This window comes from Argopecten irradians, chromosome 1 (assembly GCF_041381155.1).
Source record: "Argopecten irradians isolate NY chromosome 1, Ai_NY, whole genome shotgun sequence".
NCBI classification, from domain to species: domain Eukaryota; kingdom Metazoa; phylum Mollusca; class Bivalvia; order Pectinida; family Pectinidae; genus Argopecten; species Argopecten irradians.
Window position 1 is genome coordinate 34,502,181 of NC_091134.1, and position 13,689 is coordinate 34,515,869.

General features: G+C 32.5%; 1 protein-coding gene across 3 annotated transcripts in view; it reads right to left on the bottom strand.

Moving 5' to 3' along the window:
* Positions 1–13,689, bottom strand: part of LOC138325225 (E3 ubiquitin-protein ligase HACE1-like) — a 41,932-nt gene that overhangs the window by 22,316 nt on the left and 5,927 nt on the right. For all 3 annotated transcript variants that reach the window (XR_011208749.1, XM_069270741.1, XM_069270727.1), the window contains exons 4-9: positions 4,077–4,181; positions 3,493–3,568; positions 3,174–3,251; positions 1,930–1,983; positions 984–1,066; positions 701–797 (exon numbers count right to left, since the gene is read on the bottom strand). Coding sequence is in view for 2 of the 3 variants with exons in the window: in XM_069270741.1 (XP_069126842.1) it covers positions 701–797; positions 984–1,066; positions 1,930–1,983; positions 3,174–3,251; positions 3,493–3,568; positions 4,077–4,181 (493 nt within the window). In the remaining variant the exon portion in view is untranslated. The remainder of the gene's footprint in view (positions 1–700; positions 798–983; positions 1,067–1,929; positions 1,984–3,173; positions 3,252–3,492; positions 3,569–4,076; positions 4,182–13,689) is intronic.

A 13,689-nucleotide genomic window follows, 5' to 3' on the forward strand; every position in this document is an offset into this window, starting at 1 on the left:
CTACATATGAAATTTGAGAAAGATCCCTTTAGTACTTTCTGAGAAATAGCGATAACAAACTTTAAGTATTAAAATCCAAGATGGCTGCCTGGCGGCCATCTTGTTAACCGATTGGTCCCAAAATGCAATATGCACAACTAGGGCCCTAGGGGAACCTACATATGAAATTTGAGAAAGATCCCTTCAGTACTTTCTGAGAAATAGCGATAACAAACTTTAAGTATCAAAATCCAAGATGGCTGCCTGGCGGCCATCTTGTTAACCGATTGGTCCCAAAATGCAATATGCACAACTAGGGCCCTAGGGGAACCTACATATGAAATTTGAGAAAGATCTCTTCAGTACTTTCTGAGAAATAGCGATAACAAACTTTAAGTATCAAAATCCAAGATGGCTGCCTGGCGGCCATCTTGTTAACCAATTGGTCCCAAAATGCAATATGCACAACTAGGGCCCTAGGGGAACCTACATATGAAATTTGAGAAAGATCCCTTCAGTGCTTTCTGAGAAATAGCGATAACAAGAATTGTTAACGGACGGACGGACGGAAGGACGGACGGAAGGACGGACGGACCACGGACAAAAAGCGATTTGAATAGCCCACCATCTGATGATGGTGGGCTAATAAAGATGAAGAGACCAGGAACACCAAAAACAAACAATTTCTTTTGTTCCTATTTTGTAATGGAACAAGACCTACCTCTACACTAAGATCCATTGGGGTCTTGTTAGATCTGTTAGGAACAAACCTGGCTCCTTTATTCAACAAGATGTTAGCTGTGTCATGTTGTCCATGGCTGAAACAGCAAAGTTATAAAACCATTCCCAATATGACATAGAAGTAATTCAGTAAAACATGTTTATAACAAACATGCTTACAACAAAATCATGGTTATAACATAGTGTTTTTCAATCCTGTCAATGTTCCTATAAGATGCCTCCAATATGTGTAATAAGTTCATGATATTTTACACTAATCTTACCTGCAAGCAAAGTGTAATGGCATCCAGCCATAGTGATTTGGTCTGTTTACGTCAGCACCATGATCCAGTAGGCAAAGCACAGTCTGTGGATATAGGAGATAATATATAAATGGATATAGGAGAAAATACGTAAATAGATATAGGAGAAAATACATAAATGGATATAGGAGAAAATACATAAATAGATAAAAGGAGAAAATACATAAATGAATATAGGAGAAAATTCGTAAATGGATATAGGAGAAAATACATAAATGGATATAGGAGAAATACGTAAATGAATATAGGAGAAAATGCATAAATGGATATAGGAGAAAATACATAAATGGGTATAGGAGAAAATACATAAATGGATATAGGAGAAAATACATAAATAGATATAGGAGAAAATACATAAATGGATACAGGAGAAAATACATAAACATTTTCTCAGTGAAATGTCATCACAGTTTTCTTCACTATCAATGTCAAGATACCCAAATGTCATGAGTGAACCATGATTTGCAGTCATTCAATCCTACCTTTATCGTGGTGATTGTGGCGTTATATATTGACATCATTTTTGTTATGTGACCGAATAACCAGAGGGTGGGTCTAATCCATGGTAAGTTAAAGGGTCTAATCCATGTTAAATTATAGTTTACCCAAGTCATTTTGGTATCTCCTGTATTCACTTGTATTTATTTACCGACTAATCAATCACAGGGACACTACAGGACAAGGTAAATGTATGTAACAACAATACATTTGCTGGGAAGGGGGATGAAGATATGGATACATGAAATCTCCACATGGTCATTGTAGCTAATCTCGAGTCATCTCACATCCCTTAGGGAGTCACATCCAAAGCAAATGGCTATTTTTTTCAACACTACGCCATCCTACCACCATTTATAAGCAACCAAATTTTTTATATTAAGCTCCAATGTGTGTCTACAATACTTACAGATTTGTGTCCATTTTGACAGGCCACATGTAGAGCAGTCTGGCCTTGGGCATCCTGTAGGTGAAAATCCAAATATTATTGACTGGTGCTTGTGAATATGTAGCTTATACAGTTACATATACCATTTTTAACCCAACAAGACCCCATGTCCCTAATAGCACCCCACAGCTTCTTGAAGCCTTACTTTCATTTACCTCAAGTTAAATGCAGACTGAAGCTATGAAAAATGTGTAAGCTTCACCATCTGATGTCTTTTGCAAATTGATTAATGACTTACTCTGCAATAAATTTGTGAACTGTTAACCCAAATTTGGTCCCATTAATATAAGCAGACTGTTGCCCCTTCACTGTTTAAACAAGTGGCTCAGAGGGCCCCTATCACTCACTTGGTTTGTAATGCCAAGTTATGTTCTGAATACAGGTTCATTTTTTCTTTTCTGAAGGAATTTACCTCTATTTCCCCTATTGGACCTTGTCCCTCCTGCCCCCTGGGGGTCAGAGCCATCATTTATACAAACTCTATTCGCCTTCCCCGAAGGATGTTTCAGACCAAATTTGGGTACAATCTATGTAGAACCATATGACTAATACCGATATAATGAATTTACTTCTATTTCCCCTATTGGGCCCTGCCCCTCCTTCCCCTTGGGGGTCAGAGCCAAAATTTATACAAACTCTGTTTCCTTTCCCAAAAGGACGTTTCTGGCCAAATTTAGTTAGAATCCATGCAGAACTTTATGACAAGTAGTGATTTAAAGAATTTACCTCTATTTATCCTATTGAGCCCCACTCCTCCCACCCCTGAGGGGTCAAAGCCAAAATTTATAAGAAAAACTCAGTTCCCCTTCCCCAAAGGATGTTTCTGGCCAAATTTGATTAGAATCCATGCTGAACTCTAGTAGCATTTTAAAGGAAATGTTGACGGAGTGACGACGGACCGACAGACGACGGACGCCGCGCCATGACATAAGCTCACCGGCCCTTGTGAGCTAAATATTGTTTAAATGATCTGGGCTCAGTGAAATCTACAAAATCAAACACATGCGAAATATTCAGAATATCATTAGTGTAGCTTAGAACAACAGTATTGTATAGATTCACAAATTGCAGGGATCAGTACACTGCCAAATTTAGCCTTTGCAAATATATTCCTTATAATAAACTGCAAAATATAAACCCAACAATTTATAAAGCGCAAAACAATAATTGATTTTATAGCATTAAAGGTTAGACCTCAATCTTACCTCCACATCCACATCTTTGACATAGGTGAAGATATCATGTAGCAGTTCTGTCCTGCCGTTAACAGCTAGCCAGTGGATCTAAATACACAAATCAGAAATATGAAGGCCGTTGGAGATCAATAACATACACAAATGTTATGATGATATTAACAGTCAGCCAAATCATACAATTTTGAAATCATGTTAGGGGTATACCATCAACAGTATAATCATTTTACTTTTAAAGTGATATGTAAAACTATGATAAATCGTTATGAACCCTGATCAGCATTTTAAAATGTTATCCCATAATGTTGTTTAGGCTTCTCTATATACTTACTGTAGTTAAACCTTCATTATTACGAATGTTGACATCTGCTTTGTACTCGAGAAGCTTCATGATACATTTCCTCTGGCTAAAATCAAAAAAACAAAATTTCAGCATTGACTTCTTTTTTCAGAATTATCCGAAGAAAAATTTCAAATCTCATCTAATACCTAATCAATTATTAAACTTTTTAATCAATAAAGTATTATTTAATTACTGTATTATAGGCATATACATATTAGTGAAGTAAAACTGCATCATGTTTCATAGCCATTATTTTCAGCAATAAGTTGGTTAAAATAAAAAGAGTCAAATTATCAAAAAATTTTAATACACAACAATTGTTTTTTTTTATACAAATAAATCTTTGATATCATCATTGAAGACTACAATTTTGGTTGACTATGCTATGTGCTACACTTTTCACCATGTGATAAGAATAGGGATGAATAGTACAACCAACTTTGACTCTCTAACAATATTAAATCACTCAGTTGTTTGGCTATAATTTTGTATCTAGGTAACAAAGATGATCATATATGAACATGACTTTGTTGATTGTGGATTTTTAAAAATGAACTGAACAAAGTATTTACCCGTTCCTGGCAGCCAGATGGAGGGCCGTACATCCTGACATATCTTTGTGGTTGACATCGGCGCCTTTCTTCAGCAACAAGTGTAGACACTCATATGACCCACAACTGCAAAATTACACGCAAAGACAATGTAACAAACAAAATGTGTAATGAGATCTTAATCTTGGAGAAAACTAATAAATGTAAACATGTATACCATAAGTTATTTTTGGAATGAGTTGTTGCATGTTAAATTTAATATATAAAATCCTTCTTTTTGGCCTCCTTGATGAAAGCATAGAATTTAAAACCATGCATATATAAGTCTGCCTGATTAACAAACTAAATCAAAGTACTGAAAGTACTAAATGGCTCGGTCTCGATGATTGGAGGAATATATTTCTAAAGTCAACACTTTTTTTTGGACAATAAGAAATAAATTTTGCTAGTGTTCCTTCCAGTTTGGACTTTTGAGGATTTCTTGGACACCAAGGTGTTAAATAAGAAACACATACTAAACTATTGGGAGCCCATTCTAATATTTCCCATGATGTTATATGCCAAATGATTTTATAGCATCTTTAACCTTTTCCTTGATAATTTGATGTCAATTAAAATATCCATTCTGAATTGCTATTCTCATCAAGTTCCTGGGAACACAGTATCAGTTAACATGTATTGTTTTGCAGCAGAGACAGACAAGAGGCATATTTTTCTATGCCAAAATGTCTTAAATGTAGAATATGTCAGTCCTCTAGAAGACTTATTAATACAGTCATACCATTTCTGAATAAATTGGTCAATTGGTCTACTTTTAACAAGTTTTTGTAATTATTCTTTTGTAAAACAGCAAGTTGATTGATATAATATCCAAATATGATTTAAACTAGCTCTGGATAAAATATCTTACACATCTAACAGACATTAAAAAACGTCTGGTCCATTTTCATGTAAAGTATACATTAATTTATATAAATATTACTTCATAATTTATTTGATGTTATGTAGTTATGCCAAAAAGTAATCATTCTACATTTTATTTCAATATCACTTGGTTATCTTGTTAGCTCGCCATAGACCATGAATTGTTTTATACACTTTCCTAACTTGAGGAAATTACAAATGAATTTTTCTACAATATTTGTATTTTCAAATCCCAATACTTCTGATGAGTATAATAAAACTGGCATTACAAGTGACTAAAATATTTTAAGTTAAAAATAAACAGGAAGAGATACATTCCTTAGTTTCTTAAAGATAGCAAACACGGATTTAATTGTTTGTTCTGCAGTTTTTTCCTTTTCTTTAAAAACGCTACCATTAATGTTAAAAATATACCTAGATATGTATACCCTTCTTATCAAAATAATTATATATCCCATAACATAAACTGGTGTTGTTGGACCAATTTACGTTTTGAGAATATTACAACTTTTATCTTTCTGATATTGGGTTATAATTTCCATGTAATGCAATGTTGTTCAAATCGTCATCGGCATATAAAATGATAAAAAGTCTGGGATACATTTCAATATTATCTATAAATAATTTGTCATTAGTTGTCAGACAATTAACATTCTTTTTCCGCCAGATAAGATTCCAAGTCATCAAAGTAGATTGAAAATAGGAAAGGAGATATAAATAAGGTACCATACTGTGCATGTATATGTTCAGGGTAAATAAACAATATGTAAGCTGATCTTGCAGAATTGCAGAAAAGGTAAAATCACCACTTTCAGAGTGATCAGAGAAGATTGATCGTCAAGGAGGGAAAACAGATTGATCGTCAAGGAGGGAAAACCACCTGTGTTATGCAAATTAACATTTAATTTATTTTGAATAAATTGTGCCGAAGATGATGATTAGTGTATTATTAACGATAATCTAAATATGTTTTCTAAAAATATTAACAAATAATGTCATATAGTGTTATAAATTTAATATTTTATTTATTCTTTTTGTTTCAAGCATGTACATGTCATAGAAAATAAACAAATACCAAGTATATGCTTAAATCATATTAAAGTAAAATTCACAAATCACAACACTTATGTGTATTGTATATATGGAATGAAGATGTCATGATGATGGTAATTATTTGGATCAAAAATGTTTAAACAACATTAAATGTATTATACAAATGTAAATATGGAATTTGAACATGATGTTAGTAATTATTTTCAGATCAAAAACTATTACAGTATTAATTAAGCTACCACAGTTGAACATTATTTCTTTTATTTTGTTCACACAATTTTTCTCCTGGACTGGTTCCAATTGAAATGATACTAACTTGCATGTAGACATTCTGTAAAACATAAGGAAACAATAACTGTATTAACAGAGTAATTACTGAAAAGGCTAATATCATATAATTAAACATTTTTTTTTATAAATATCAATACCAGTTTAGAGTAAATATTATTGAAATTTATTTCCCGTTGTTCTTTAGTCCTCCTGTTCTTTAGAGTTTTGTTCTTCATAAATTGATTGTATTATAGCAGTTATCATATAATGTACATGTATCTGATAATGTGCACAAAGAAGTATTACTGCATACCTCCAACCTCTCACAAAGGAAAAGTGTGGCCAATAAATGTCTTGTTACCACAGTTGACTCCACAATAATAACCCCTTTCATGGCCAATCAGGATTACTTGACCATGAAAGGGGCTGAATTTCCCATTCATGGCCAATCAGGATTATTACCTGACCATGAAAGGGGCTGGATATGTGTGCACTCAACCATGGTAACAAATGCTGTAAGAGAGGGGAGATAATCATTACTCACTTTGTTCTAATGATTAGTTTAATCAATAGACCAACTAACCAATGCTGACAAGATTTTTAAAATTACAATGCAATAGGAAAATCACATTTATTTAAATGTACATCAAAAAGCTTCATTAATTATTATTTCAATTAAGCAACTTCGTATTGTAAGGAAAAGTTTTAACTCCTCATCAACCTTTATATCAACAAATGATGCCTTGGTATTAATATACGTATATGCATTTTATCAATTGAAAGCACATATGGAATTAATTTTAAATAAAATTTACTTACATTTAAAGTTTCCGACAATTTCTTTTTTCATTTACTTATTGTTCTTGCAATCGCTAAACAGAGCTTGATGATAATCAAATTGTTTCATACTGTACATATCTCCTAAAAACATTTTGATGCAGCATTTTGCATAAAAGCTTTTATCTCTACACATGGCAAAACACCTTGTGTTCCTTACGATGGACAATGACAAACTGATGTATAACCATTGAGCAAAGAACGTTTAATACTGAAAAGTGCTCACAAGCATAATAGGTACAGGTAAATCATACAGAGAACAATGGGAGAGTGGCGTATAGGGATGGAAAGGTGTGTATTTTTTCAATCAGCCTGTCTTTTTGTTCGAGGTTAAGAAGCATGCAGTAAGTCAGTTATTGCATGATTTCTCGTCACTCGGGACTTATTACCCCCTCGCTTCGCTCGGGTGTAATAAATCCCTTGTTACTCGAAAGCCATGCAATAACCTATACTAAGTATAGGCAGGTGTGCATTGGCACGTTGATAAGTTATTAAAAAACTGGCGGATGCTGAATATGAAAGGCGTAAAGTCTATTTTGTCGAGTAAAAAAATCAAAGAACATATATTGTTCATACCCAAAGATGTAATCGCACTAAAAACAGTGATCATGTAGGCTTTTGTGTGAGTGCATTTGTAAGACTGTGTCATGTGGTAGAGATTAGTTTCGCTCGAGTGATCACACAATGCAAGTGATAGAACGAATAATCATACCCTGCTATGGCAAGCCGTTTTGATATTTAATACATAATAGCTTAAGTTAAAAAGTTATTTAGCTTAAGTTAAAAAGATTTCAACTTAAGTTAAAAAGATTTCAACTTAAGTTAAAAAAACTTACATAATCAAAGTTTTTTCACTTAAGTTGAAATCTTTTTAACTTAAGTGGAAATCTTTTCAGCTTAAGATGAAATCTTTTCAGCTTAAGCTAAAATCTTTTAAACTTAAGTTAAATAACGTGATAATGCAAAATACTCTTTTCTAACTTAAGTTGAAAAGATAGCTGCACTATGACAATGTAAAAAGAATTTGTCTTAAGGTAGATTTCTCATTTTTGCATTAACACTTATTTTAACTTAAGTGTAAAAATATAACGATCGCACTTCCATCGAAATTGTGATCATGCAAAAAATGTGAAGTCAACCATGAAATCGCCTTTGGACTAGTCCAATATACTCATTCAATGAAAACACTCCATACATAACAGCCAATCACAGTCAGTCACAGTTTCGAAACTGCTTTGGGTGCGATGACAATTGCCTAACAAGATGGTGGCCCCCAATATTTATATGCCGAATACTCATTGCACGTTGCATTTTTCTGTTATTGTTAAGTCAAATGTTCATTTAGCATATTCTCCTGTTGCTCATCTAAAAAAAATTGCCTTTGTTAAAAAGTCAAATCAGACCAGCTACAATTAATCACAACCAAGCTGAAAAGTTTTTTAACTTAATAAGCTGAAAAGTTTTACTAGAAAAGTTATTTTAACTTAAACTGAAAAGGTTTTTTTATCTGAAGTAGAAAAGTTTTTTTTAAACTTAATTAGAAAAGTTTTTTAACTTAAGTTGAAAAGTTTATTTAACTTAAGCTGAAAAGTTTTTATAACTTAAGTAGAAAAGTTTTTTAACTTAAGCTGAAAAGTTTATTTAACTTAAGCTGAAAATTTTTTTAACTTAAGTAGAAAAGTTTATTTAACTTAAGCTGAAAAGTTTTTTTTAACTTAAGCAGAAAAGTTTATTTAACTTAAGCTGAAAAGTTTTTTTAACTTAAGTAGAAAAGTTTTTTTAACTTAAGTTGAAAAGTTTATTTAACTTAAGCTGAAAAGTTTATTTGACTTAAGTAGAAAAGTTTTTTTTTAACTTAAGCTGAAAAGTTTTTTTAACTTAAGTAGAAAAGTTTTTTAACTTAAGTAGAAAAGTTTTTTAACTTAAGCTGAAAAGTTTATTTAACTTAAGCTGAAAAGTTTTTTTAACTTAAGTAGAAAAGTTTTTTAACTTAAGCTGAAAAGTTTATTTAACTTAAGCTGAAAAGTTTTTTTAACTTAAGCTGAAAAGATTATTTAATATATACCAGGTTTTTTTAACGAAAAATTATTTCTAAGGCATTATTCAAATCCAGCACCTTTATTTTCTTACTAGCAAGGTGGATATATAAGGTGAAAATAATGGAAGGCGCCATATTTATAATGTCTTCTAGGCAGAAAACATTTCTTGTTGGGGTTACCTTGAAGTAGTTGATTTGATACCGTTCAAATATTTATCTGAATTGCTGATAGTACGTTGTCGGCCATTTTGTTTTATGCAATATGGCTGTTCAAGCTTGTCGGGAACACGTACAAATGGACTAGCCTAACCCATTATAAATATAAGGGGATGGCAGGTGGAATATTGGAAATACGATTTACTTATCTACAACCGGATTTTTTTAGCTTAAGTTGAATAAGGTTTATTTGCATTATCACTTTTTTCAGCTTAAGTCAAAAAGATTTCAACTTAAGTCAAAAAGATTTTTTTTGACTTAAGTGAAAAAAAGTGATAATGCAAAAAAACTTTTTTTAACTTAAGTTGAAATCTTTTTAGCTTAAGCTAAAATCTTTTTAACTTAAGCTAAATAACTTTTTAACTTAAGCTATTATGTATTAAATATCAAAACGGCTTGCCATAGATGGCAGGTGGAATATTGGAAATACGATTTACTTATCTACAACCAGATTTTTTTAGCTTAAGTTGAATAAGGTTTATTTGCATTATCACTTTTTTCAGCTTAAGTCAAAAAGATTTCAACTTAAGTCAAAAAGATTTTTTTGACTTAAGTGAAAAAAAGTGATAATGCAAAAAAACTTTTTTTAACTTAAGTTGAAATCTTTTTAGCTTAAGCTAAAATCTTTTTAACTTAAGCTAAATAACTTTTTAACTTAAGCTATTATGTATTAAATATCAAAACGGCTTGCCATAACCCTGCCTCCACTCCGTTCCCGGCAGGGTATGAATTCCACCCCGTTGCCGCTAGTGTTGCAAGCCCCGATGTGATCCACATCGGGCACTTTGAGATTGATAAAAACATATTTTTCGGGTATTATCCTTATGTAACTGTATTGTTCTAACAACTATGATCAATATTCAATTCACAAACCTTTCGATTATAATCTTTCATCAACTATTAGTGGTAAAATCCAAGGAAAACACAACACATGTATAATTCTGTTCAAATACGCCGCCATGTTTGACTTACCGGAAACCGTGACGAAATGAAACACTCAACAGGTAAAATATGTTTAAAAGTTTTAAAAAGCCAACAAACTAAGAATAAACATGGTGAAACTGAACAAATGTAAGTATTATTAAGAATTAAGCAAAAAAGATTGTTTAAAGTCCATGTCAAAAACTTTGTAACATTTATTTCTTTCGTAGTGAAAATTTGTAGGTCATTCCATATATGGTACTAGGTGCCATATTTGGAGCGCGAGACTGTCTAACGAGAAGCATCATGGCGGCCAAGTGAGCCGTGTCGGAGATGTGAGCCATTCAAAAGTGCTTCAAAACATAATTTAGACATGGAGGTTGGTAAATAAATAATCATCTTATGTTAAAAATGTTTGATATTGTTGAATTTAATTAAAAAAAATACATGACACACATGAAATGCAACATTTTCACCGCTGGATATTTTGCAACACTACGGGCAATGGGACGGAATCGTAGCTCTGACGACGACCATCTGTCAGAAATCTTCCGTCCGTCGTTCAGAGCTACGTCATCGCAGCTATGCAAGTGAGAGTCGGGAGTATGTTTATGTAAGTTTTAATTGCTAATCTCTGATGATTGTTGATAAAATATATCTCAGGATAATTGCTAAACATTTAACAGTTTTCTCCATGTTTGTTGTAGACTGAAACAGCTTTTTAAGTGCCGTTCTACGATAGAATTATGAAAAAGAAATTGGCATTTTCATCGATCTACAAATGTAGTAGTCCAAAAAAATCTCACTTTGAGTTATACCAACATTTTATGTATGATTTGTGTCATTCGGTTCAAATATTTACTTCGTTAATTACGTAGTTTACTGCTATATTATATATATTTTATCAGAACGTCAAGCTCCTGTAGGCCTACATTTGATGAAAGAGGCTAAAATGTATTTAAAGGATGGTTTAGTGACAACCTCTAAATGTGCTTAATATACACGTGCTTATAAAATTATCGATAATTATGGATGTGGTAAATATTCATACCTTATTAACTGCCGTAAGTTGGAAGATTACGCCACATTTAGAAAATGTTCATCGTCTGTCACGCGCTATTTGAGCAGTAGACAAAGTTTATCCTAAATTTTGTTGGAGTTGTCTTTCTTCCATTGTGGATTTACACGTACATGTGGCATAACGCAGCCGTGATAAACAAATCTCCATTTCGTCCTGAAATTTATTTGCTCCAGCACTAATATGATTCAAAGAACAAAAATCATTATTGTAACAATTTTGATGTTTGAGGTGAAATATTGATTTCATTTTTTCCGTTGCGGGACAATTGTCACTAGTAGGGACTAAACGCGTGGGGCGAAACGAAGCATTTTCGGGACGAAACGTCTTCATGCGTTGTAAACAACATTTTCGGGGACGAAAAGTCTAGATACATTGTAAACAATTCAAGTGAAAATTTTCCAACCTAAGATCATTTGGATAATGTATATGGTAAGGATATGAAAGCAGTAATCTACTAATCCTATTTCAACATTACAGATACTCTTATTTCAGTAACTTTCATATTCAAAATTGGCTATTTAAAATTCCCGGTAAAATCAAAGTTGTTGAATACACTGCCGTTAGGAGCGCTAGTATCTGCGAGCAAGTTCTTAGCCAATCATATTGAGGAAATTGACTGAAAGAGAATTTTGCAACCACGATCACAATGGCGAGGTAATCACCTCGCCAAAAAGGAAAATATTACAATATCCGTAATACCTTATTGTATGGATACATGAAGTTACAAAAGTTGCTAGTGAAAAAGATATGCATGTATCTAGTTTTTATCATTTTAGGAAATTACATAAACCAATTTTTTCCGTTACGGAATACTATCGTGGAGAGAGATCCTATTGATGGTGTTAATTAGATCAATAGATAACGATTATATTGTGTTACTGGCCATACAGAAGGCCATGATAAAACAGACAGGTGTTCACATTGGTCTAGATTTAGACAGTGTAGTATAACTAAATTGTCTGGTTTCTCAACATATACAGATCTAGATCTAGACAGTACTAGTGTAGTATAGGTAGCTAAATTGTCTGGTTTCTCAACATGTACAAATCTACAGATCTAGACAGCACTAGTGTAGTATAGCTAAATTGTCTGGTTTCTCAACATGTACAGATCTAGATCAGATTAAATGCCAATCAGTTTATTTCAAAATTGGAAAATTTGCATTTTATTGTGTTTGTTGATTTTTTTCATCAAAATTACCTGTCGTATGTTTTGTTTGAATTACTCCAGTCATTTAGGATAGTTACATTTTTGGTCATGTTGTGTTAATAGATTAACAAACAGACAAACTGGATCCAGAAAAACATATATATATATACCCACCTAATTTTGTCGCATCATGTCTATAATTACTATATTGATCATAGATTAATCAGCTACAAAAATCACATCTTGCTGTATTTTGAATTAAAATCTGTTGAGTGGGAATTCAGCTGGATATTGTTATTAGAATAAGCAAATCAAAAGTTGACAGATGCAATTGGCAGCTAGTTGTTTAAAGTGATGTCCAAATATATGTGTATATATATAGATATGCAAATAAACACACTATGGGAAAACATATCTGTGCATGTTTACACTTTCTATCTTTAAGGATTGCAACTAAACAGTGGTATGAGTTGTAAATATATTGCAAGTGTAAACAACTATGTCACTATGATTCTCTGCTGTACACACATTAAGAGTACAGTGTAAGTAGAAACTATCTATAAACAATCATAATTACTTTGTAAATCATTTGTTGGTGGCAGATGTTTTAAATATGAATAACTGTCATAGCAAAGTTATTTACTCCATTTTCTATAGATAAGAAACCAGAAATAAAGGTAATAGGCCTATAGGGCAGTCAACCAGTTCAGCCACATCAATTATTGACGATCTACGTCACACCTCCCAATATAATGGCCGCATGTTCTAGTGTAAGTGGGAAACCAACGGTTCATCAATAATTAACAATCCAATTACAGGTTCACTGTGACTGGTTATACTACATATACATCTTATTATCTCATCTTGTCAAGACAAACAAAAAACAAGATCTTCACTTTCAAAACACACCATCATTCTAATTCTCTCTTATCTATACAGAAGTAAATAAAATATATTCTATGACGGTCTTGGTGTAAATGTAAACAAGTCTATATTTAAAAGGAATGGTGCATATGAAGTGTTAAAGGTATACTGTACAACAGTTTGCTTGCCTCACATATGGCCTTGAGTTTGAGCATTTGCGCCATGACAAAGGTACGAGATCTGACCCCCGACTAAGACAGCAACAGTCAGTCTATAAATGT